Here is a 27,310-nt window from a genome sequence, read left to right as displayed (position 1 = left end):
CCGAGCCGCCATTAAACAGAGCATAGCATTACGCGCATACATGACTTCAGTTCAGTTTTTGTTGATAGTACAAGTTCAATCATGTTATGTCCTCGGAATCTTCTCAAAAAATTTCTTGAAAATAAGGTGAATGAATTACACCCAGGATTAATTTATAATAATCTTAATCACATTTAACGATGTAGCGAAAGGTCAGAGCTTTGATAAAATTCACTTTACAATTATAAATGACAAATATGGGATGAATATGATTGATTACGCATACTAGATGAGCTATTTTTTGCTTCCACTTTTGAGATATCACGAATATTGAATCTAGAGATGCATAATCCACGATTTTTTGAATAACAAATAATATTGCTATTGTTATTTTTAAATATGCGTTCCAAATATCTGTTATTTCAATCATATTATTAATTAAAAATTATTACTTAATATTAAATATAAAATTTATTAATTGTAATTAATACTTAATTTACTAATTTAATTAACGTGTGAATGAATTAATATATCTGTTTCAGCTTACTTCTTAAATTTTATTTTTTCCTCAAAACTATTTATTTAATTTATTTATTAGAGTGAACCATTTTCTGGAAAAGATGAGTTAAAAATATATGTCATTTCTTTAAAATGTTTACTTTAGTCCTATATTCTACCAATAGATGGCGCCAGCAGTAAACAAAAACAAAAACGAGTACATGTAATCAAAGTCAATCATGTCACGAGCAATAAAAAATGATCTGTATGGAATAGTGCATCATCAAATACGAATATCGGTGACTTCACACTTTCCAGTGAAGCCTCGCACTTTCCAGTGAAATCACCGCTGCGATAAATTTCAGTGATATGCAATTCAATGATACGATACGATAATTCCAATAACCGGTCCGTTCACTTTTCAATCCAATCACCGATTTCTTTCGAGAGCTTCCATTGGACAGATCGTATCGTCACCGCTCCGGCAAATTTCAGTGATATCGTATCGATTGTTAGTTTCTATCGTGATCCAAAACTTGTAATCAAAATATCATCAGTAAGATCGTATGAAGGATTTGAATCACACCCCTCTTTGAAAAGTATTGATCACTTGTATTTGTGACTTTTTGATATTGGTTACGTTATAACCGCTCTGAAAATATTCGTCATCCCTAATTGAATCTATTGAAAGAAAAATATGAATGATATGAACTTAGGCAATTTAGTATAATCTACTTTTTTTTATTAAAAACTATTAATTTATTGTTATTTTTATATATCTTTCAAATAACTATTATTTTGAAGAGAGTTGATTAATCCATAATGTTATTTGTCATGATCTGATTCCATGTAAGGGTTGGGAAACAATCACTCTCCCTTTATATAAAAAATAAATCTTCTTTCGACACACAACACCATGCGCACTCTGTCCCTCGGAGCTACTCTGGTTGTATTTCACCGCGTTCCCCGAGAGGCGGGAAACTGAGTTATGCTGCGTGTTCAAGGCCATTTTATGATTAATGGAGATGAAACGCACATCACACTTTGGCGCGCTTTTTCTGAGAGAATTAGAACAATCGCTACAATTTCAACTGAATTTTTAATTTTTGAAATAAGTCTTCTTAAGTGTACGTAAAATGTTTTAATATATATATATATATATATATATATATATATATATATATATATATATATATATATATATATATATATATATATATATATATATATATATATATATAATTTCTTCTTATATAACTTTCGACAAAGTTGTGTTTTAAATTCTATATGCTCCTCAGAATCACAGCAATATTGAGATATATTTTCCTCTACACTAAATTGTGATCGAATAGCAGTGAATTGTTAAGGAATGCAGAATGCCGCAACAATAATATTGCACATAATTTAATGATATTAGAGGAAGCAAATTTTTAAAAATGTATCGTGGCATGAAATATTAGTTTCAATTTAATTAATCATTTTAATTAAGAGTAGTTACTTTTTGCGACCGGACAACTCTGCAGAAATATTGGTTGTGTTTACTTTAAATAAGATCTCTTGAGTCTCAAGATGTTCTTCTTACGTCTTTGTTCATGTAAACAAGGCCCGACTTAAGTGGGACCCGGGGCAAAAATTTCTTTTTTGGGGGGAGGGGGGACTCTGTCTTTTGGGTCGTTGAAAAGAAATGCCAAAAAAAGTTAATTAAAGAAGGAAACGTAAATAAACTTTCTATTCGATTTGTGGGGCCCCTCTGATGTGGGGGCCCGGGGCAACTGCCCCGTATGCCCCTGCCTTTGTCAGGTTCTGAATGTAAAGGTAAAGTTTATAAGACCTCTATTTTAACTGATATTAAAACCATAGTATTTTAATAGCCTTACACCTACTCTATTCATTAAGTAATCTAGTGAAATGAAATCCTATGGCATTTAGAAGGCTTTTAAAAGCACAAATTGATTGTCTTCATCATACTTTTTTTTTGTAACTTCTTTGCTATTCCTGATATAAACTATATGTAGCTATTAATTAGAATCCTTATTCATCAATAGAAGAAAATTACATCATTAAACATTTTAAGAGACAATGAAAACTGTTTGAGTTTCAATCCAACAATGAAATCTATTCTTAATAAATAATACAAAAATATTTTTTTTTAAAATTACCAAAATTTAGTAAAAAATTTTCATGGCTATTAAATTATTTTTTTTTTAAAAGACAGTTTTGAAATGGCGTAGAATCTATTTTTGTACAATATTGGTTTGAAAAAATGCAACAATTCAACTTACATTTTAATAAATTAAAATTCTAATTAAAGTTTAAAAAAACCTTCTTTCTCAAACACATTTTTCTTTACAATTAACAGAGATTATTTCAAAACATTCTTGGAACAAATCTTCATGTATGTACATATTAATTAAATAATATTATAAACTATCTATTTGACAACAGTGAGAAATATTACAAAACTATAAACTGTAATACAAATTGCGTATACGGTAAATTTTTTATTTAACAATGTTAGGATAATATTCCAAATAAATTAATCGCAGTGGACTGACTTCGCATTAGAACTATAACTATAACTTGAACATCCATATGCAAACGACGATATAGGGATAGGCAAATCAGAGATATGATAATTTTCTGTATATCATATAACCTTAAAAACAATTATTTCCGAGTCTAATTTATTTCAATAGCAAATCTTATTTTCGTGAGAAAATCGCCTTCTCTTTTATTTCAAATTTTAAAAATTACATGGAAAGGGCTATTCAAAATTATATATGGACGTGTTTAAAAGTACATATTGAGTATTAATCCCAAACCAGACACTCCGTTATTATAATCAAATATTATAAATTAAGGTTTCCTTAAGTCAATAGTTCTCTAGTTCATTTACAAGTAAAATAATCTCCCACCAGGGACATTTCAAATATAAGGATGAGAAGCTTCCGACATGGTGCTTGGTTCTCACCACCCGAGTGGGTACAGAAATGGTGAGTTTCAACAACCTCCTACAGATAACGGGAAGTACCTCCCACGGGAAAGGTTGTATTGTGGACGGTGATTGCTCTTAGAACTCAGCCTTAGTTCCCGCCAATGCTATCTCAGTGATTCGGCCATTCAAATGAATTCTTTATGCCTTATGAATGGATGGGACGGTGAAGAATTGTGTGGTTACAAATAAAGTAGTAAGAGAATGATAAAATAATGGAAAATGTATCAAAAATAATTTAAGTTGCTTCATTAATTTTAATTTCCTAAAAGTGGGGAAAAAAATTTGAGAGCTGCGATCTGTATGAGCTTGAATTGACTCGATGTTGGAACTCAATATACTGAACTGTATAACAAAACAACATTGAATTGTACAACAAAAGTCTTTTATATCGCTTCAGTATTATGAAAGAATAATAAGCAGTATTTTTTGAAACCAAATTTAACAATATTATACAAAATGATGTACTGTTTAGACTATTACAGATGACGCATGATAAATCTAATTTGATACCTAATAGTAAAATTTACTTTTGGAGCCCTGGAAAAGTTCTTTTCTATTCTGAGGCTTTGATTTTCGTTCACTTGAGCTCCTGGTATGAAAATATTACTTCACATTATTCATACAATTCTTGCATGGAATCAATAATTTGTTGGCAAAAATATTTCTAGACATTAAAATTGAAAAACACTTTACTTGTAGACCAAAAAAGTGTGAATATTTCCTTTGTCTTGTAATTACTCCATATTTTACTTTACTTCTGCATAATTCGTTACTATGTCTTGAAAAATTTACTTTGTAAAATGATAAATCCTTAAACAAGTCTCTACAAGAAAAAAAGAAAGACATACTAGGAAGAGTCTAGAACTCAAATGCCCCCTAAAATTAAAACAAGATATTTAAATTCAATTTTTGCGTGTCATTCTGCAACAGAAGACACTTTAAAAGCTATATCCTATCCTATAAAAGTTAGATAACAAGAAGGAGATACAAACTTTAGTGGATGGATCAGCAATTAACTGAAATTTTTTTTCCACAAAATCCTAGTATAAATTAGAGTTGAGTTCTATACTGAGCTACTAAATATAGGCAGTTGTAGTTTGCATATTTTAAATAATGCATTTAAAGTACGAAATAGAGCAAATGGAATTTGGAAATTCTATTTACAGCTCTTTATTGGATATTTAAAGACTATATTAAAATTTCTCTCAGATGCACTCACATGTCTGGGAAACGTGCTAGAAATCGAAAAAATGTTAGATATTTGAGACGATATTAAAAAAAAAAAAAAACTGTCTACAGATTGTTGAAAAGGAGAAGTTTCCAAAACCCGGCTGTGAATCTTTCCCATAATATTATTGGTTGTTAAGATAATTTTTACATATGCGAAAATAAGTTTCTTTCTTCCATTGACTAAAATGATGTCTATTTTTAACTCTTTATCGATCTAATAAAACTCTTTTGCCGTTCTTTGGGAGAAGTTTAAAAAAAAGTTATTTTTAACTTGTAACTGATACTAATCCCGGTAACTGTCACGAAAAAAATTTCTTTTTGAAAATCATGAATATTGTTTCTAAATTATCAAAATTCAACCATGGAGACAAATCAGATCTTGCCTCTTTTTCTAAGATAAGTTTTGATTCACGGCAGATAGGATTTCCAAACAATATTTTTGATTTAAAATTATATTGCCAAGCATTTATTTTGAAGATGGTAAAGATATTTTACAAAATCTTCAATTAGTTTCAGAATAGCTAAGAGCTTCTGTTGTACTTATTTAAGAAAATTGTCTTCAAATAATTATGACTGTAACAACACATTGAGAAATGTATTATCTTATTTAGAAAAAATGCAGAAATAAAAGTATAACAATATAGAAGAAAATGATTGCAATAATATATTAATAAACTTTAATTATTTTCTTAGTAAAATAGTAAAACCAAATTCTTCAAAATACAGATTCTAACCGAAGCAGTTTGTAATGACGTTTTTTTTCTTTTTTTTTTGTACTGAGAAAATGATAAAATTTTTTAAAAATTATGGAAAATAATACTTTTAATGCTTTTTCATGGACAAGCTGTTATAGAAAGTTTTTTTGCCTTTTAATAAAGGAATCGAAACAGGAAACCTAAAAGAACAAGCTGTTATAGCCCAACGAAATATAACTGATTATTTCAATGTTTGAAATTTTAAGTTGTCTTGAAATCATGGAAGAATTAAGATTGTTTGTAGCAGGAGCAAGGCAAAAAATATTTGGTTTACCTAGAAGATCATAAGATGTTGAAAGAAAAAGAAATTCAAGTTCGATTCAAATTCTTTTTTGATCATTTAAGTAACTGAAAAATAAAAGCTTACAAAAAACAGTTGCAGAATTGGAAAAAGTTCGAAAAAAATAGAGGAGAAAGCTGACTTGTCAAATGACAAAAAATATTTCTATCAATAGAATAATTTTTGCGACTCAGCAAAATAATAAAAAAGTATTGAGGAAAAGTTAAGTACAATAATTAATGGTTTAGAAGAACAATAATTTTCCTTTTTGATTCTACTACTCATAATGTTTCTTTTTTGTATCTAGTGCATCCCTGTATATTTAAATATGATTCTGAAAAAAAGCAGATTTTGTGCTTTTAATGTTGTTATGAAAAATATAATTGTGATGAAAACATGAACAATGTCCATTCTTTTGAAAAGTTACTTATAATCAATAAATTTTCAAAATGTCAAATGGCATATTTTTCATTATAGTTTTTTTTTTATTTATTTATAAAGGATCACTCGAAATCTAGATGGAAATTTCGTGTTCAACTATTTTTGTAACAAACTTGTTAAATTAATTGCTAATAGTACTTTAAATCATTATAATTCAAACAGTCTTAAAAATAGTGAGAGTAGCCTAAAAGAGCTCTCAGGAAGGCTTGACATTTTTATGCAGGAAAAGAATGTGAATCCTGATGAATCTAAACAAAGAGATGATAGATGATGTCTTCATGAAAAGGACAAAATATTCCAATTTTTTTCACCAATTGACAGCATTGATTGAAATGGTTAAAAATAAAATCACGCAAATTAACAACATTTTTCCAACATGAATATTATTGATATCTTAATTGTGATGACATGGAACAGTTAAGTCTGATTTATCTTATTTCAAGCATTAGAAAGTACGAAGGAGAACTATTTAACCTTTATCAAAACAAGATGAATAAAATTTCAACATTAATTTCGCATTTAAATTTATTAACATCTATATAATTAATTTTTCATTTATTAAAATTTTTTAATGAAAATAAAAAAGTTACTTTTATTATAATTTTATAATTAGTTTATTTAAAATTATTAATTAAATTAATATTATTCGTCATGGTCCAAGTACAATTTTTCCTGATCACAAAACCCTACATATGTAGGGTTTTTATATTTCATTTACTTGTATAATATCGCTTTACAGTTTATGTGTTCTTTACTTGCTTTCGGTTTGGTTTATCTTGGGATGTATTGTATGTTTTGCTTATATCTAAAGCATCTGCAAAATCTGGGATTTGAACACTTTTGTTATATGGAGCCTGTGGTATTAATGTCGGTATTTTCGATGTTTTCTCTCAAGAGATGTTAAATAATAAGTAATTCCGAATATCATGATGCATCATATTTAATTTCTATCTATTTTGGAATAATATATCTATGACGAATCATCATCTCCCTTTTCTTCTTTATAATATTTATAAAGTTTATGAGTTTCAACATGCCTTATTGCGTTAATTATTGCATTTCTGTTCAAATTATCATAAGCATTTCTGAACAAGTCCAATGAGATCTGAGGGGGAAGTCCCTAGGGTTTAAGCCTAGAAGCGCAACTACCTGCCAGGGATAAAGAAGATTATAGCAGAAGTGTTAGGTGTAAAGTTGCTCACATGCTAGTGCTTTTCTCTAGGACCTTTTTAGACAGCCTTGATTTTAAAATCAATAAACGGATGATGTGTGACAATTCCAAATCTTTAGGATCCGTACCAAGTTAAATACTTGTTCCAAAATTCATTTTTCTCTTCAGAGATGCGCATTGATATGTCTTCGAATATATTTTCAACTACTGGGCTAATCTATCGAATAAAAGGTTTTACAAAATTTTATGAGTGGAGAAGTTGAAATGTCGAAAAGTGAGAGAGAGAAGTAAGAAAAGATTGCGATTTTTTCTTGCGGCAGAAGATATATGAAATAACTATTATTATCTCAAGAAATATTTCAAAGATATTGAATTAAAATATTTGCGGAAAATCAATAAGGTTTTTACACATATGTTAACCATCTAATAATTTCTATAACATAATTACGATTATTGAGTGAAATTATTTTTCATTACTTAAGATCCTTTAAAATTCAGTAACAAAAATTTGACAAATACTATGAATTAATAATTAAATGAATAGAGTTTTTAAAGAATTAATAGAATAAGTTTTTAAAGAATTAATAGTTCTGAAGAAGAAATTCTTACTGAATTCACGCATAATTTAGTGTGTCTAATGAAAAAAAAAATCATTAGTTGCACTGGCAGAATTTTCAATCATGGAAAAATATATATATTTTTAAATATTGTTTCTTAACAATATTTGTTAAAAGTAAACAATGTTGTCTTATTGTTTAATTTTATTGTTTAAAAATGTCATTGTAAGCTGAATTTCGAAAGTGACCTAGATCAGATGGGATCACTGAAAATTCAACGTTTTTTAGACCTCGGAAAATATACTTAACACTGAATAATCAGTTTTTAAGTGTTCATTTTGAATTATATTTTTACTCTATAGAGTGATTCATTAGATTGGCTATCCACCCCATTTTGATGTCGCTCACAAATCATTTATTTGGAGATGTTTTCCTGTATGACAATGGTATATTTTAATAATAAGATATTCAGTATACAAAGATAATGCTCAGTAAATGATCAAATACTATAGTATAGCATAAAAATAGGATTGTAGAATATAAAAATGATAAACGAGTGAATTATGTCTATGTGAAATGCGATTTTGTCTTTTTGTTTCATAGGCATTACAGTATCTATTCATATTTTGAACTAAAACATCTATAATGATTTGAGGTTTGGGGACAATGCATAGTGATGATACGCTCTTTATTCTAAGGGGAAGATTTTAAAACTCTGTAGCATGTCCTATACATATTTAATGAGTTTCAAATCGGACAATCATGATTGCCATTCCACACGGAGGCATAATTCAGATCCTATATATTATCTGACAGTACTATTCAAGTTAACTAGGATATTATAAGCACAAAGAAAAAAAGCATGATTTCAATTCATGGGTGAACATATTGCACACAAACGTCATATCTATAACACATTGCAGTCAAAATATCATAATTAGTAAGAAAATCAGTTTTAGTTTATCAGCAATTGCGCCCAAAACCACTAAACTACTTTCTCTTTAAATGGACAATTCATGAGTGTTGCTATCATTATCTTAGAATTCCAGACATTTTGCAGATCTGTACTTGTGTCTGGAGTGTTTTTGTCGATAAAACCAGAACTTATCGATAAAGTGCATAGTATTCCATTTTTTGTATGTCCAATTTCGATGAACTTGAGCTCACTTTGAAAGGTAATTATTTTAAACGCAAGTTACAAATTCTTTGCATACATCTAATATGCATGTCTATAAAAACAGTTTGTTGCAATGATGATGAAAGATCAGGAGCAAGCTGATGTCAATGAATGATTTAAAGCGTATTGCTTGGTGATATAGAAAGTGATGATCTGGAGCAGTTGTAGTTGACTTGCTTTTTGGCTTTGTTCTTTCCTTTTGATTCGGTTCCACTGGCGGGAAATAGCGGAATCATTGACATTTTTTGGGAAGAGTTATTTCCTACTATTGCAAAACATCTTTAAAGATATTCTGTTACTTCTAAAATTTAATGCTATTTAGATAAGGTCGTCTAATTTTTAACAATATGTCTGTTTCGGTGCTTTTTCTGATAACAGAATTACGGATCAGAATGCACTAAAAACGTCGTTTTTATATCAAGCAATTTTCTTTTAGAAAGAATCTGTTATTTAAGATTTTGGGTTGACTAGCTTTTCTAGTCGCATTCTTGCCATGTTTGAAAAGGTAAATTTTTCTTGTCATTGAGTCTTCGTACGGTTATGATAGCACTCCTTTTGCTGTTTACCTTTCAGAATCAATACATTAAGATAACACATTATACATTTCAGAATTATGTAGGAATAATGTATAAATATTAAAAGCTACGGAGATTGAAAATTACTATTAGGTAATCTTTCAGTCACATAACCTCATGATTATTATAAAATATTAGCAAATCAAAATTTACCTTCCATAATTAGCATCTTTTCTTCCTCTGTTGTTCTTTCTTCATTTAGGATGACTTCCTCTGAAAAAAAGATTTTTTTCCTATAAATATTTTGGCAATGAAGAAATTATACTCTCAGAATTTAAGTCTTATTTAAGTATTCTTTTTTTTTATTTCTGAGTAAACATAATAAAAAACAGAATATTTTTGGTAAAACGCCATGTGTTACCTTGTTTGAGTGTAAAAATGAATAATATTAATATTTATATTATTCATTTTATTTATTAACAATATTTATTTTTAAAAAAGTATGTATTTTATAACTTTTTCCTTTTTGGAAATCCTAGAAATATTCAATTAGTTATTATATGTAACTATGAAAGTTTTTCAGATAAATAATTCTGGTTGATTTTTTGTATTCATAATCATCACAATCTTCTAGTAAAAGCTCCCTTTAATTAATTTTCAAAATTCTATGAATTTTCTTTAACATCGATATAAATTAAGCTGACAATTTTTTTTTGTGAAACAATATAAAAGTAGTTAAAGAATTTAATAAAATTTTAAAACTGTGGTCCTAGGTATTGAACCTAACAAACCAACTAACAAATCAGTCTAGATATTTATTTTCGAGCGCTTTCAAATATATAATGAAATTTATTATCTCTAAATAATTAAACATTTAATAAAATTAGTTTTAAAGCTATGAATTTATGAATTATGATTTAAAAAATGTTATAAATGATTGGCAATATTTGGGTTGGCCCATTTTAGTCTTGGTTTATTTAAAACCTCTATTACTAGTTTAAGGGAATTCCAGAAATTTAATTACATCTGAAATTTCTTTCATTTTTCGGAGCGAATTTTTTAATTTTTTTTCTATGCAGAATAAAATGACTTTCTCAAATACAGCGTATATAACGCTTTATATTTTGTCAAATTTTATAATAGAGAATGACATGATATCAACAATGATGAGATCACAGTTTCTATTGCATATCTCTTAAAATGATCTTTTTAGTTGCATTTTTTGATCTAAAATTCCATATTTTGAAAATATAAGCAGTGTTTTTCCATGACTACTACAGTGCTTCATACAAGATTTATCCGAATGTCATGAAAATATTATAAGATATTCCAATTAAAAATTCTGAAGAAGTTTTTAAACACTTCATTTATTTCAAAATTTAGATCGAATTTATTATGTGACCTTACAAAGCAATCTCTCACCTGCTCTACATATCCACTCCACATATCCATTAAGCTCTCTTTCTAATTGCTGGGCTCTTCTAAGTTTTAGAAATTCTTGTCTATTTTCTACACGTTCTCTCTCTTTCGCAAATTCTCTGTAAAAAACAAAAGAACAGTTTAAATTATTGATAAAATAAAAAAAGGTTTCTGTTCCTCCCAAACCTCTTGCTCGTATTACATAGTTTTGTATAAATGTATAAAATTCTAAATTTTCAAGTGACTATCTTTGAACATTTAAATAATAAATAAAAGGTATCCAACCTACATTTGATGTTAGAATCTCTATTTCATAATAAAATGAAAATGTGTAGAATCAGAAAAGCGAGAGATTTAAACAAAACCGCATATTTATCAAAAATCAAGTGAAATAATATTATAATTAACATCTATTTAAAAATTCTCCTTCTATTATATTTTTTCAAAATAATTGAGTTATATTTTCGAATTAACGATTTAGTAATGTGTCCGTTCAGGGTGTAAGCCAATAAAAGGTTAGAAAAATAATTTTTTATTAAAAATCATAATTTAAAGTATATTGCTAGGTACCACATACAGAGCTCCTCAAAACGCTACAATTATATTGTTAAATGTCAGTTGTTGTGACACTTTTAATGAACGTGGCGCACAATTGTAAGATAGACACTTACAACAACTATGTATTTGTGCTTGTGCTTTGTGTTGTACAAATATAAGATATGCCCATTAAAAAGCATATGAACTTTTTTCAATTTTTTTTTCTTCAGTGAAATCAATTATTCTATAATCTTGAAGGGGAAAAAGGGCATAATATCACTGTGCAGTCTACTAGTAAAGCAATGTGCAAGTTAGTTAGTTCCATTTAATTTTTCATAACAACAAAAATGAACTTGATAAAATGAACTTGTTTTTGAGAAATTATCTGGAATAGTTTGTTTTATCATCTTTTAATCCTTTTTCTTCTCGTGCCTTACATTCCTTTCAAAGTAACTTTTGAGGAACTAAAATTTATTACAATCGTTTTTAAAGGATACCAACTACAGCTGGTTGCAATTTGAAAGTGATATAATTCAAAAGAAATATATTGGCTGCACGGACATTTCTTTAAAGACAAACCAAAATATTGAACATCATCATTTCTCATTCAAATGTTTTGAATTATAACTATTATAAGATTAGCCACCTTTGTATAAGTTATAAACACGAAGACAGAAAAATTGTATTTTTGGATTATGTATATTTTCAGCAAAAATTTCTGATAATTGGAAAATTGAAAAGATTTTTGAGTGAAAAACAAGATTCTGATGTCATAATAGATATTCCATGTGCTTTATACTTTTAATATAAAGTCGAGAAATTGCCGGCCTTATTTTAGATTCCCTATTCTTGAGTTGCATCGTAAGAGTACATACCCTTTTTTTCTAGATTATGAATTGTGTTATCCTTATGCAAATCAAATGTTGTGTTAAATCATAGCAAGGCTTATTTTGCAAGTAGCACAGAAGTAGCAAGTTGCAAGTAGCAAGTACACAGGCTAATTAATCAAACTCCATGTATGTGGTGAAGAGTGTGGTCTCAGATTTATATTATGAATTCAAAACTTTACATAATGATTTATTACCTTTTACGAACTAAATTCACATTTTGAAGTGATGCTTTGTATATTACTTTGAATGTATTCTCTCGTATATTATATAATTTTTAAGAAGTATTCTTATGAAAAATCGAAAGTTAAATAGTTTAGTTCGAAAAAAAAAAAAAAAATCTGAAATTTGCCTTTATTAATTCCTTTTATATTATTTATATTATATTTATATATAAAATAATTATCTTAAATGGAAGGAAAAAAGCCCTAAAATTTTATACTTTCTCTTACTGGTATCCTAATTTTGTCCAAACTTATGTACTTGATTTAAATTTTAGCTCCATACCAATAGTGGAAAAGTTTAATTACTGCTAAAAAAACCTTGCAAATTATTATAGAAATTTCGAAATGTTATTGATTCATATTGAGTTTACTGCATCTTGATTGTATCCAAAATTGAAAGAAATGTTATTTATATTGCATCTGCAAGGGATATATAATAATTTTACTGCTAAGTAATTTTTTAAGACGTATAAAAGCTTTTTTTGTAAATTTATTTTTTTACTTATTTTTTAAACCTTTTTCTTTGCTTACTTACTTAGTTTTAAAAACATTCATTAACTTTTTTTTTAAGAAAGCAGAGTAGTAATAATAATCAAAGTAGCGATATTAATCAACTTACGTTCTAAGAAAATGAAGTAAAAGTTACTTAATAAACTTACTGAAATAAAGTCATATTTATTTCATTTGAAATATTAATATATTACTAACTACATTCGACATCAAATTAAGCACTAAGGCAAAAGCTTTAAAATGATTTGAAAAGCAATTGAAAATTATCCTTGAAATGCATAGATGAGATGATGTTAAATATTTTTGAAATCTCATAAATTGGTTTTTAAAGTTCACTTAAAGTTCTCATTCACAGTTCAAATCGAAAAAGTTTTACGTTGTAATAAAAAAATGATAATATTAAAGGCCATTCATAAATGCTTTTAACTTCGTTATAAATTCATAGGGAATTCTGAATTCACATAATAAAAAGATACAAATATAGGTTAGAAAATCCTTTTCTTATTTTGTGAGAAATAGACTATTTCTCTTTAAAGATAGCCATATGCAGATTCTGAAATTTCAATTATTCGGTCCGATAGATAGGCAATTGAAATAAGATTTCCAACTGTTTTCTTTATCGAAATTTTATGGCATTTCGAACAACAATGCAACAGCGTTTTGACCCACTTGGATGACGGCCAACATCTTGTATATCGGTCAAGGAAAGCCATCTCAATTGTTTGAAGAGTGGCAGAAATTGACCATTTTGGGAAGGCATCCAAGATAATCTTGAAAAACTTCGATATTGGCGGTTTCATAAAAGGAAAATGTTGCTTCGGAAGTAAACACAAAATTTATCATACTGAAATGGATTTTATTCTCTCAGTGACATGGATGCGAATCAGTAGAGGTTGCATGAGACGCATACATCATTTAAGCCATGGCGAAAAAAAATATACTTTGCTTTTGAAAATAACCAGGCAACCTTCATGGCAGTTTTTAAATCGCACCCTACTTTGAAGCCTGCAACTTTTAAATATATTTTTAGTCTCGCAACATTTGTTGATTTATTATATTCAGCAGCAGCAAAAAAAAAAAAAAAAAAAAAAATGGCTTTGAATATAATAAAGAAAACTTGATGTAACAATTTTTGGAACAAAACCTAGTGAACAAAAAGCAAACAAATATAATGTAGACTCCATTACTTACAAAAGAAAAAAAAGTGATAAAAATGAAAAAAAAAAAAAAAAAAAAAAAAAATACAAAAAAAAATCTATAAAAATTGTCAGATTAAATGATGAGAAAAAAGGTTTTAATTATTTTTATAAATGAATTATATAAATTTCAATATAATTTTGAACTGAGTAAATTTCGTTTGCATTAAAAATTGTAACTTTATTTAAATAAAAAATTAATGTGCTTTTTATATTTAATATATTATGGATAATTGATAAAAAACTGTTTTCTAATGGATGCTGCATTACTTAGTTGTAAAGCACTCAGTGTTAATATTACATAATAATAAAAATTCGATTTTAAATAAAATCCCAAACATGATTTTACACACACACACGAGCACACACACACACACATACGCGCACACGCACACGCACACGCACACACACACACACACACACACACACACACACACACACACACACACACACACACACACACACACACACACACACACACACACACACACACACACACACACACACACACACACACACACAAAGCACTTATCATAAATTACTTGCATGATTTATACTTTTTAAAATACTGAAAGTAAGCATCCCTTTACGTTATTAAGGCATCTGAATCTATTAAACGGGCGATTTTAACTTCATATTTCTTTTTTTTATAAATTCTCTTAATATACTAATTTTATTGAAGGATTATTAAAGGTCTTATGATCGAGTTTTCCAAATCTAGACTATTTAGGAATTTTCTTTTAATACCGGGGAAATGAAGCGTTTCAATTTCTTATTTTGTTTGAAGTTGTTTTGTCCCTTTACATGTTTGAAGAACATATTTTACATATTTTTTTTGGACAATATATTTTTTATAATTTTAGCGCAAAAAAAATCTTTCTTAAAGTATGAATTTTTATAACATTAAGTTATAAGAAATCATTTGCTTCTTACATTTTGATATGTAAACCTTTAGTTTGATAGAAATTACAAATGTCCACTGTAATCATGAACACTTGTATTTTCCCTTCAAAAATATAAATTAAGCGAATTTTTTCCAAAAAGCAAAAACCTGATGTGAATTTAAAAATCTGAATAATAATAAAGAGTAATTACTTAATAACATCATATGAAAAGCAAGAGCCATTACCACTTACCCGCTAAGAACACCGAGTACTAAATTGAGCATAAAAAAGGACCCAATGATGATGAGGGGTACGAAATAAATCCAATTGAAGTAACTCCCCATTGCATCATTCGTCTATAAAAAGAAAAAGAAATTTCTTTGAATTTTGACATGAGAATAATGCATACTTCATTTTTTAAATTTAATTTACTTGAAGCTTTTTAAATTTTTGATACCAAGAGGGTAAAATTCTCTTTCTGTTACAAAAATACAAATATTAATTTTATTTATCTTTTTGATTTGAAAAGTATTTATTATATCTGCTATTATTCCGAGGGAAACAATTAATATTTGGTCAAGTGATTCGGTGACAATGGAATAAATTTATGCTAGCATGCACAATGCTTGATACACTTCAAGTAACAGTGAGTATTCAATTTTGGAATATATTGTGCATCTTATATTCTATGCTTAACATATTAAGTCATAACAGAGCAGAAGATGACGGGCAATTAAATATAAGATGACATGCAAATACCTTCACTTTTACTAAGTGGTTGTAGTGCCCTTTGAATTGGCTCTATTGGATTATTATTAATTTGTAATATAGCGTCCGTCAGAGCATTTTAAAAAAGAATGCAATGTTTTCTTCAAGCATTAGCTTAACATGATCTATTTTTCTTTTTATTTTGGTTACTAATAGATTAAATTAAATTAAATTTTTCTTCTTATATTTATGTACAATATTCGAGAATTAATATTTTATTCGCTTATAGATGATAATATTAATAATTTATACATTAGTCATCGTTCTAAGTTTTACTTTGATTTAAAAGTTTGAAGAGTGAAGCGTCAGTTAAAGATACTTTTTTTGCCATCCCCGAAGTGTGTTCCCTGAAGAATTCTTATAAGTTTAAAACAAGATGTTAAACTTAAATTTCGAGATAATTTCCGTATCAAAATATACACATCAATTTTTTTTGTGATATACACAAGAAAATCTTAGTGGATCAACAATATCTATATCAGTATAATACCAAATTCTCAATGTGATTTCCTAATGAATATTCATATGTTAAAAATTAATTCGAACAGATACTGTTAAGAATATTTTTTTATATATATTTGCTATATTTCTAAATTTATTTTTCCTCCTTTCAGAAAGATAGAATTAAAGAAATATATCATATTAAAATATTTTGAAAAATTTGAATTTAATAGTGGATTATTTTAGAATTTTTAGATTTTGTCACATTATGATTTTTTTGTTTTATCATTTGTATATTTTTATATGAAAACAAACAAACAAATAATTTATTTCTGATAAAAGTTAGCCTCATAAATATAATTTAATTTATAACTTTTGAAACAAACAAACTATTAATGATTATCCTTGTAGAATACGTATTTAAAATTTGAAGCATATTTATTGTATTATTTTGAAATCGATTTAAAATTTAGAAACGTTACTATTGTTAAAAATTGAAAATAAAATAAACGACAAATACGAGCAATTTATTGCAAATATACATTTGTATTTGCTGTGCAATTAACTTACTACTAGGGAAAAGATATTTGTTTTTGGCGCCAGAATAATGGGAAGTAGTTTAATTATTTTATTATTCTATCATTTTCGTTGCTTTGTTATTTTTTCACTGATTTACAATAGATACATATTTGCAGCCTGAAGCAGTAGCATAAAAAATTAAACATTAAAAATTTAAATTTATACATATTTTGATCGCTGAAGGACTGTTATAAAACTTTCTACAATGTACATTTTCTAGCCCAGACAAGTAATTTTTAACGTATAACAATTATGATGTAAATGACTGAAGTTATTGCTCTAAACTGATTAAAACATCTGTTTAATAAGAAAAAAAAACTACAGTTATTTATACAATAAAATTATCTTTATTAATCAAGAATTTGTATTAATGAATTTACCTTAATAAATCTGTTAAAACAAATCTAAGGAAAATTAAAAACTTTTATAAAATGGGGAATTTAGTAATATTAAAAGTATATGACCAAGTTAAAGAAATAGGATTATATGAGAGAAATTTACCCAATATAACATAGCTGTCCACCCCTCCATGGTGATGCACTGAAATACCGTCAGCATGGCAAAAAAGATGTTATCAAAACTCGTAATGCCATGGTTTGGCCCGTCCCATCCTTCTTGACACACAGATATATTTTGCGGGCAGCTTCGAGTTCCATAAGGGGCATTCTCCCCCTTATAACAAGGTGTTTCCGCTTCTCCTTCTTTATATATTACATCTGAGGAGTAAAAAAAAGAAATATTTTTATTTGTATAACACTAATGTCTCTTAAGAATTATGCAAAAGATAGATGTATATAATAAGAAATGAAAATCAGTGGCTTACCCAGATCTGCGATCAGATAGCAGGTTTTATGTAAAGCACCACTGTAGAACTCAAGGCCAATGATGGCAAATATAACGATGGCAAAAAGCACCAAAAGGCCAATTTGTAGCAGAGGTGCCATCGCTTTGATGATGGACTTGAGAACCACTTGGAGACCTGTATTGTACATCAAATAGCAACTCTTAACAGTATGTATAAATGTTCGCTTCATTAACTTTTTATAATAATTCTAGCTCACAATTTTTTTATAATTAAATAAATATATAAATAATTAAATAAATTGTTATATTAAATAAATATTAATTATTACTTATTATTATTAATTATATTAAATAAATAAGCAATGCTTTTACATAAATATTGAAGAATACAATACAGATACACATTTTTTTGTAAGTAATGCTAGTTAATTATATATTTTAACAATTTCTTGACAGATTAGAAAAAGAAAAAAAAATCAATTACAACTTGCGACATTTGAAGTTGATAATACTAAAAAGGTTGAATGGTATTATATCATTGCGCCAATTAAGAACGATGAAAATGTATTCATAATCGGTATATTTGAATCGAATTTAGTTTTAAATGGCAATCTACGTTAAAAAATATTCAGTTTCATGAAGTTCTTTCTATGTCACTGAGACGCGAAGAATACATTCATTAGTGACTAGTAATTTTTTACGTATTGTAAATTTGAACTGTTGCTGAAAATATTTTATTTTTAAAAATTTTTGCACCATATCAATTTAATAAAGCTAGATTAATTAAATAGACAAAGTAAATAATTGCTGTAAGTCCCTGTAGGTGTAGGGGAGGGGATACGTCTATTTTTGCAGTATTTTCAGAATTTCTTTTTTCATTTCCCAGGATTTTAAATTTAAATTTCTTCAAATAAAATAAAGTTTAAAGTTTTGAACATTATTCTAGAAGCATTCCTAATTGGCAAACTTTATAATTTTAAATAAGTTGTGTGTAAAAAATAAACGCCTAATCCTGTAACTGAACAGCATTTAAATTGTGTTAAAACATTTTATCACTTTTTCATTAATATGTTTAAAATTCCATTTAGATTTTGATTTTTTTATCGCCGAGATACTGAAACAAACATTTTTCTTGAAAAAAATCCAGAAAAAAAAAAGAAAAAGGTTTTGTTATTTCAATTTATCAAAATCTGCCTCTTAAAGCTGTTTATATAAAATTTAAAATCAATAAAAAATTATCATTTTTGAAAGTTGTGGAGAAGAAGGGGGGATTTCCATTACCTAAGAGTAATTCATAATAATTTTCATTATTTGGAATAAGGCTGAAATGCAATCTTAGTATAACGCTATCTTTCTTTCCTTTTTTTTTTAAAAAAAAACATAACATTTTAAATTGGCTAAAAAAATTCAAGTTTTTTTCATGCATTATATTTTTGTAAGTGCATAAATTTTATTTTTAAATAAAAAGATTCGTAATTGTCTAATAAGTATTCGTAAAATTAATATACTTACTGGGAATCCCAGAAACCAATTTCAGTGGTCGCAGTACACGAATCGCCCGCAACGTCCGCAGATCTATTTCCTCAGATACCTGAGATGTTATGAACCTGAAAGAGGCCAGATTGTCTAGCTACCAAATGTAGTCTAATAACATCCACATGCATTCATTTCAAACACGTTAATGATTAATTCTCTAAAACTAAACTAATCTACAAAAATGTTCAGTAACTCATTCTTTGATAGTTATTAGATCTTTATAATAATTTTTTAATGCATTACTAGTTTATTTTGAGAAGACAGTACTGGATGCATTTCTAGAATTTGAAATAAAAAATATTTAATAAGAAATAGCAGTGGCTAAGAATTTGCAATGGAAAAATCTAAATACTTTGCAATGGAAAAATCTAAATACTTTGCAATGGAAAAATCTAAATACATACTATGTTCTCTGTTGCAGTTAATTATTCTAAGCGTAGAACATGATCAACAAATAAAAAAGTGCTAATCTACATAAAGTCTTCAGAGGTAATGATTATCATACAAGTTTAATTTTGTTTATGAGCTATTATTTTAAGCGAGAAAGAAATTAAAATATTGATAAATGCCTACAAGTTTTCTTTTTATCTGCATTACTGACAATAAGTTATAATAAGTCAAAGCAACAAGTAATTCATTTTATACTCGAAAATATCATTCTTGAATATGCTCATGAACATTGTTTATTTATTTGCGATTGTTAGTTATAACAGCTAATACAAATACATTCGACAAAATATGATTATTTTTTAAATTTCTGAAAAATTTACACAAACTGTAATATACGGTTTTCCTTCAATATTCTGTATAAAGTAAGGTTATGTATATAATTTTTACATGCTGCATACCAGTTGGCCATTAAAAATATAAACAATTTTTTTTAACAGAAATATGGTTGAAACATTTCAGCTATTATTTGCAATATTTTTTTGTTTATTTTGCATACGAATGAATTCTTACTTACTGGTAATAAACATTTATTAATGTTAAGCAATAAAACCTGTACTGAATTTTCTTTTGTAAAAATAGCAGAAATTTTTGGAACAAAAATTTTGATTTTATATTGATTTCGTTTCTTTCGGAAAAATGCAAATATTTGACACTGATAATATGAATTCAAAGCAATTTAAATCATTTTCTGTAGCATAATAATAAAGTTAAAAGCAAAATTCTCTTATGTCTTAAAAAAAGTCATCTAAACTGCTGAAATTACCATATTAACCCCTTAAATTGTTTTATAAAGTACTGAACATTTTTATCTACGTCTAGCATTAACAGATATTAATAGATTAGCAAAGAGATATTATTACTACTTTACTAATAATACTAATAAGAAACTACTATCATTCATAAAATTCTTGCAAGTATACTATTTCATTTCCTACACTATGACTACATTACTACTTTCATCAACAATACATAACTCAGAGAGAACACTGAAGAGATCTAACTGTTCTATAATGTCTATAGAGAGAAGAAAGGAAGTTTCGAACAAACGAGAATTCATTTTCCACCACTTTCACATTTAGATCGTATTTCAAGCTCTGATCTAACTTACCTAAGAATCATACTTAGTTTGGATACGAAGATGTTGGTTGCGAGAACAGCATTCTATTTCAACCAATGCTATAACCCAAAGCATAATAAAGAATCAAGTATAAAGGAGCATCAAAAAGACGGGATGCGAATTTACTCTCACATAACATAATTTTCATGTCATCAAATCAGGTAACTCTTTTTATAAATAATGAATGTATAAAAAATAATTTCAATGAAAAATGGGTTACTTTCAGAATAATAGAATTAAAAAATTCCTAAGAAATTTATTGACAGATTTCAACTGAAAACTTATCATTTATGGAATTCTATTAAAAGTAACAGAATTCTAAAAACGGTAACTTTAGGTAATTAAAAAAAAGATAATTTTAGTATTTAAATTTGAAATATAATTTCTTTAAATGCGTATACATAGTATGTACAAAAGAGACAGTTATGAATTTTTAATAATGAAACAAAAAAATTATATACGTGATTGCTACAACGTTTCAATGCAATATTTTACATGTAAAAAGGTACAATGAAGATACATGAAGAAGGTACAATCTTGAGGAAACTTATTGAAATTCTGCGCTTTTAACGTTTTTTGTGCAATTGATTCAATAATACTTATGATTATTTTATTTTCATAGATTGTTGTATATCTTAATTAAAAAAAATATCGAATTTATTTGTTAAAAAAATATATATCTTGATTCGAATGACGTGTGGATTTTTTTTTGTTTTTATATGTAAAATTTCGAATTTTTTTGATATTTTTCATTTTACTGTTTTAATAAGATATTCGAAATCAACTTTTTGTTATGACTTTTTAACTGACAACATAGATTCTCGACTCAGGCAGAACCATTAGTTTTGACATCAAAGGTTGAAAATTACTTCATGATGATTTGATAAATAATGAGTCTTTATTACACATTTATACTAATATGCATTACAATTATTTTGGATCAGTTTCATAGCTTCATTTTAGAACATGCTAAACATCTTTCAGCCAAATTCACGAATACTATGACTCTGAAAACTTTAAGTAACTAATTTGAATTTATCTTAATATAAAAGTTTTAAGTATAAAAATGTTGGCTCAAAAGTTTTAATAGGGAATATTTTACACAGAAATGAATAGAATGGAGAAGACAAGAATTAAAAATTTGTGTTTAAAACAGTCTTATACATATTTTTGAAGTATTTTGTTGAAAATTTTAGCTTGAAATATTTCCGAAACGTTAAATGATTTTTTTTTAAATTTTAAATATTTATCTTTTTAAAAATAGTCTCTCCATCTTACAAAGGTTTTTAAGTTTTTTTTGTAGATCACAGGCTGATTACCTTACAGATTTTGCTCAATTTCTTTTGTTATTACGATTTATATTCACATAAAATACTTCAATTTATTAAATTCAAACATTGCCATATTTTAATAAGAAATTGTCCTTTTTACACACTGTTCATTTATAAAATACAACATAAATTTGATTCAAGACGAAAAAAGAAAAATTAGAACAAAGGAACCTTCAAGGGTAATTTTATGCCCTAGAGTAAAAAAGATACTTATACTCTGGGAAAGCTTACATCTTTGAGTTGCGTGATTTGATGTTGCTTTAAGTAAATAATGTAAGAATTATTATGGACAGTAATAAATTTCCAAATAGTTAAAGTACAATATATTAAAAATACAAAATACGAATCACCATATTCATTATCCCATTGCATTTTAGCAATTTTGATTTTAACTATTTTATAATTGAATGAAAATAAGTCCAGATAAAACAAACATTTTATTCAGGTCTGGTTTGAAATGAAAAAAAAAAAAATCTTGCTATTTTAAAACTACATACATTTATTGCTAAAAAGAATATATTTTAATATGTTTTCAGGTTGATAGGATATTGATTTGTAATTAATTTTAGTTCATTTTTGGAAATTAAAATTTTTTTCACTTTTTTCTTCAAATTTGTAAAATTTTAATTTCTTCCATTTAAAAAAAAGATATTTTTTTAAAAATTTTTATTTGCTTTTTGTTTGAAATAACTTTTTGTTATCTTTTCACATTATTCTGCTAAACAATTCCGTTTAGAAGTCCAAATAATATACTTGAATTTTGGAATTATTAGATATATTTAAAAAGCAGTAATTGCTGATATGGACATAAAAATATTAAAAAATATTTAATTTAGAAACAAATATAATTATGGACAAGAGCTTTCTTACATTGGTAAATATAATTACTTAAAGATTCAATATATTAAAAAATTTTTTTTGAGGCTTTAATTGAAATTAATTAAAATATAAAATTCAGAACAGTACCGTGAAATTTTAAATTGAAAGAAGAAAAGTAATTATTGAGAAAGAAAAAGCGAAACTTGCGATTTTCTGTATTAGAATATTTTTGTCCATGATTTTACACAAAAATTATTGACATATTAAAAAATTTAATAATCTTTCGAAAATATTAAATAGGAAATAAATGAATCCATGAAAATATTAAATAGGAAATAAATGAATCCATGAAAATATTAAATAGGAAATAAATGAATCCATGAAAATATTATTCTAGAGAATATAAATTTTTATTGAAAATCAATTTATATTATTTCACATTTAAATAGTATGAAAATCTAAAGTGATTTAAAAAATTCATAATTGTAAAAACTTTTTGATGATATGCTAAAACCGTTTTTCTTCTTTTTGAAGCTTTGTAACAATGCTGGATTCCAAATAAAAAGAATTCCGAACTCACCCAGTGACAACTACGATGAAATCCATGATGTTCCACACGTTCCGCAGGTACGATCCTTTATGAAGTACAAAGCCTAACGCTAAGATCTTTACTAAAGATTCTACACAAAATATCGCTAAGAAGTATTGTTCTGTTTGATCCTGGAAAATAAAAGAAATATATTTGCATTTATATTGCACAATTTAATAAATTCTAAGTAAAAAAAATTAAATAATATTTTTTTTTATCAACCAGAAAGTCCATTTTATAAAAAATATATTTTTAATTCTTTTTATTTCCTCAATTTAAAAAGTGAAATAATTAGATAAAAAGAAGAATTTAACATAAATATTGTATCGAATAATGCAAAAGGAAAAAATAATAGAAGTACTTCAAACTTACAATATTGCATTCAATATTAAAAATTATTAAATATTTCTGAATATTCTAAAATCTTTACAAGTCAAAACGTAGCGATATTCGATCTGAAAAGATCAAAATATTTTCTTATCTTTTTAGAATTACTATCATTTGCAGAAAAAGGATGCTGCCACAATATTTTTTAAAAAAGAAAATTTATTGGACCAATTAAAATTTTATTACATAAAACAAACGATTTCTAAATAATTTTTAATCAAATTCATAATTTAATCAAAACATACTTTAATTAATTTTTCAATTGCTAATTATTAAGTAAAAATTATATAACGTGTGATAAAACAGATGATTTCAAATTTAATAGGCAATTCTAGATAAATAAATAAAAGAATTAAATAAAACAATACCAGAATGAATAAAAATATATTAATAAAAGAAAGAATTTATAAATGTCAATTCATTGTAAAGTGTACACAAGAAAATGAAATTTTGATTGTTTCCGCTTGCAGTTGATCAGAATGCAGCATGAATCAGCATTGAATGTAGTTTATCAAAAATTGGAATTTTTAAAATTAAAAAATGTGTGATTAAATTCAAAAACAAAAGAGCTCAAAATATTTATGGATTGCTGATAATTTATTGCACATTATAATGTATGAATACTATTGATAATTCTTGCTAAATATTATAATGCTTAAAATTCCTGTTTTTTGAATTTTTCAACATTATTACTATCTATAAAAATTACTGCCAAACATGCATTTATACAAATTATGGGATAACAGCAAAAAAAGTTCTGTGATAATATTAATTAAATATAAACAAATACTAAAATTGTTTGAATGATTTTTTTGCATAATTCATAAAATTAACATATGGTAGATTTTATATATTTCTGTTCACAACATATCTTATATGGTGTAATTTAAATATTTTATGAAAAAAAGTGATATTTTTTCAGCATGTTAATTTTTTAAATTTCAAATTGAAAATTCCTTTAAAAATTAAACTAAATTATTTTACGACAGTGAGGTGCATTGCATATGATTTAATAATTATATCACATTTGATTTTTATATACAGTGGCTCAAAAAATTGAGAGTACACCTAAATTTTACTTGATAAATCCGACTTTCAATATAAATAACACATTACCGGGAAGTATAAACATGTTTTTATTTTTACACGTAACAAATGGTTTAATTTAGAGTAAAATGAAAGAAAAATCAACGAAAAACTTCTAAATTGAAAAGTTTCAAAAGCATTTTAAATAAAAATACGCAGAATTTTGCCTCAAAAAATTGTGAATACACCAATGACATTTTTGCAATATCACGCATAGAAACAAAGTGTCACTATTAAGTTGCATGTCTTTTGGCTTTTAGAATGGCCTCTAAACATCATGGTACCAATTCGACCCATTTTTGGTGGTATCTGAAGATATTTTACCCATTCTTCTTGCACCACTTGTTTTAAATGGGTTTTGTTTCTAATTTTGTGTTTTTGAACGACTGCTTCGAGTGTGGCCCACAGATAGTCAATGGTATTGATGTCGGGGTACTGTGGTGGTGTGTGTACCTACTGTTTACAATGAAAAAGACACCATATTTTGACGTTACATGCATTCTGTTTGGGGTCGTTTCCTACTGAAAAATGAAATTTCCATCAAAACCCAAATTTTTAAGTACTTTCTTTTAGATTGCTGCGAAGAATATCCAAGTAAACCATATCGTTTATAATGTCATCTATAAAAATTAAATTTCCTACCCGGGATGAAGCCATGCCTCAAATCATGATGGAGTCACCATCATGTTTAACTGTAGGATGTAAATTTTTTGGATCCAAAGCAGTATTAGTCTTTCTCCAAACAGTACGATGGCTGTCACTGCCGAAAATGTTGAGTTTTCTTTCATTACTAAATATAGCTTTCTTCCGAAAGTAATTGGTCTTCAATTGATGAGATTTTGAAAACTTCAAATGCTTTTACTGAATTTGCAAGCAGATAAACGGTTTCTCTCTAACAATGCGACTTTTATATCCAGCTTGCCTAATGGCATTTCGCACAGTTTCAGCACTTACACTTCTGCCTATGATTTGAAAAGTTTCTGAAACAAGCTGGATGAACCATATGGTGGCAGCAATTTAAAGGAAAGTGTTAAAAATTTGCGTTAAGATGGAAATTCCATTTTCCAGAAGGACAACGACCCCAAACAGAATGAACGTAACGTCAATATATGGTGTCTTTTTCATTGTAAACAGCAGTTACACACACCACCACAGTACCCTGACATCAATACCATTTAATATTCGTGGGCCATACTCGAAAAAGTGGTTCAAAAACACAAAATTAGAAATAAAACCCATTTAAAACAAGTAGCGCAAGAAGAATGGAGTGAAATATCTTCAGATATCACCAAAAATTGGTTGAATCGGTACCATGACGTTTAAAGGCTATTATAAGAGCCAAAAGACACGCAACTTAACAGTGACACTTCGTTTCTATGAGTGATATTGCAGAAATTTCATTGGTGTATTCTCAATTTTTTGAGGCAAAATTCTGCGTATGTTTATTTAAAATGCTTCTGAAACTTTTCAATTTAGAAGTTTTTCGTTGATTTTTCTTTATTTTTGCTCTAAATTACACCATTTGTTATGTGTAAAAATAAAATCATGTTTGCACTTCCCGGTAATGTGTTACTTATATTGAAAGTCGGATTTATCAAGTAAAAGTAAGGTGTACTCTCAATTTTTTGAGCCACTGTATATTATAGATTTTTCATTTTTCCTTATTTAATATCGTTTTATTTTATTCTAGCCTGTATTTCTAGAAAAGCAATTTATTATCCTTTTTTTCAAAAACAATTTATTCTTTAAAAAAATTTCAAAATGATTTCTGATACTTACTAATTTCTGTGCTAGTGGCGTCTTATCATCATTGGGCAAGTGCTCCTCCAAGGCTAAAACTATACAATTGGCAATGATAGTCAACAATACTGCATACTCAAAGGGAGTGAGCATTAGTTAAGGCGTATAACAAAGAAAAAACATGGAATTTAAGCATATAAAAGAATACAACAACATCCATAATTACATTATTATTTGATTGAAAAAAAAACATATATACAAATATACATTTATTACATTAAGATCAAGGTTACAGTTATGGATATATAGACAGTCTCCAAATATCTTTAATATGATATTTGGTGTCTAAACCAAATATCATATTTAATTTGTTTTACTTATTGTGTTTCTGAGTAATCATGTTCACGT

The 27,310-nt window shown here is 27.0% G+C and overlaps 1 protein-coding gene across 1 annotated transcript in view; it reads right to left on the bottom strand.

Annotated features, from left to right (window-relative positions):
• The window catches only part of LOC129980819 (voltage-dependent calcium channel type A subunit alpha-1-like), a 129,091-nt gene extending 102,057 nt beyond the window's left edge, over window positions 1–27,034 (bottom strand). Inside the window, exons 1-8 of the mRNA XM_056091210.1 lie at window positions 26,942–27,034; window positions 23,681–23,820; window positions 19,360–19,454; window positions 17,867–18,022; window positions 17,545–17,759; window positions 15,508–15,611; window positions 11,021–11,136; window positions 9,812–9,871 (exon numbers count right to left, since the gene is read on the bottom strand). Coding sequence (XP_055947185.1) covers window positions 9,812–9,871; window positions 11,021–11,136; window positions 15,508–15,611; window positions 17,545–17,759; window positions 17,867–18,022; window positions 19,360–19,454; window positions 23,681–23,706 — 772 coding nt within the window. The 5' untranslated portion in view covers window positions 23,707–23,820; window positions 26,942–27,034. The remainder of the gene's footprint in view (window positions 1–9,811; window positions 9,872–11,020; window positions 11,137–15,507; window positions 15,612–17,544; window positions 17,760–17,866; window positions 18,023–19,359; window positions 19,455–23,680; window positions 23,821–26,941) is intronic.
• Window positions 27,035–27,310: the final 276 nt, after the last annotated feature.

Source organism: Argiope bruennichi, chromosome 8, assembly GCF_947563725.1.
Source record: "Argiope bruennichi chromosome 8, qqArgBrue1.1, whole genome shotgun sequence".
In the NCBI taxonomy this organism is placed as follows: domain Eukaryota; kingdom Metazoa; phylum Arthropoda; class Arachnida; order Araneae; family Araneidae; genus Argiope; species Argiope bruennichi.
The sequence above is the reverse complement of the archived record's forward strand: the minus strand, read 5'-3'. Positions and strand labels throughout refer to the sequence as shown.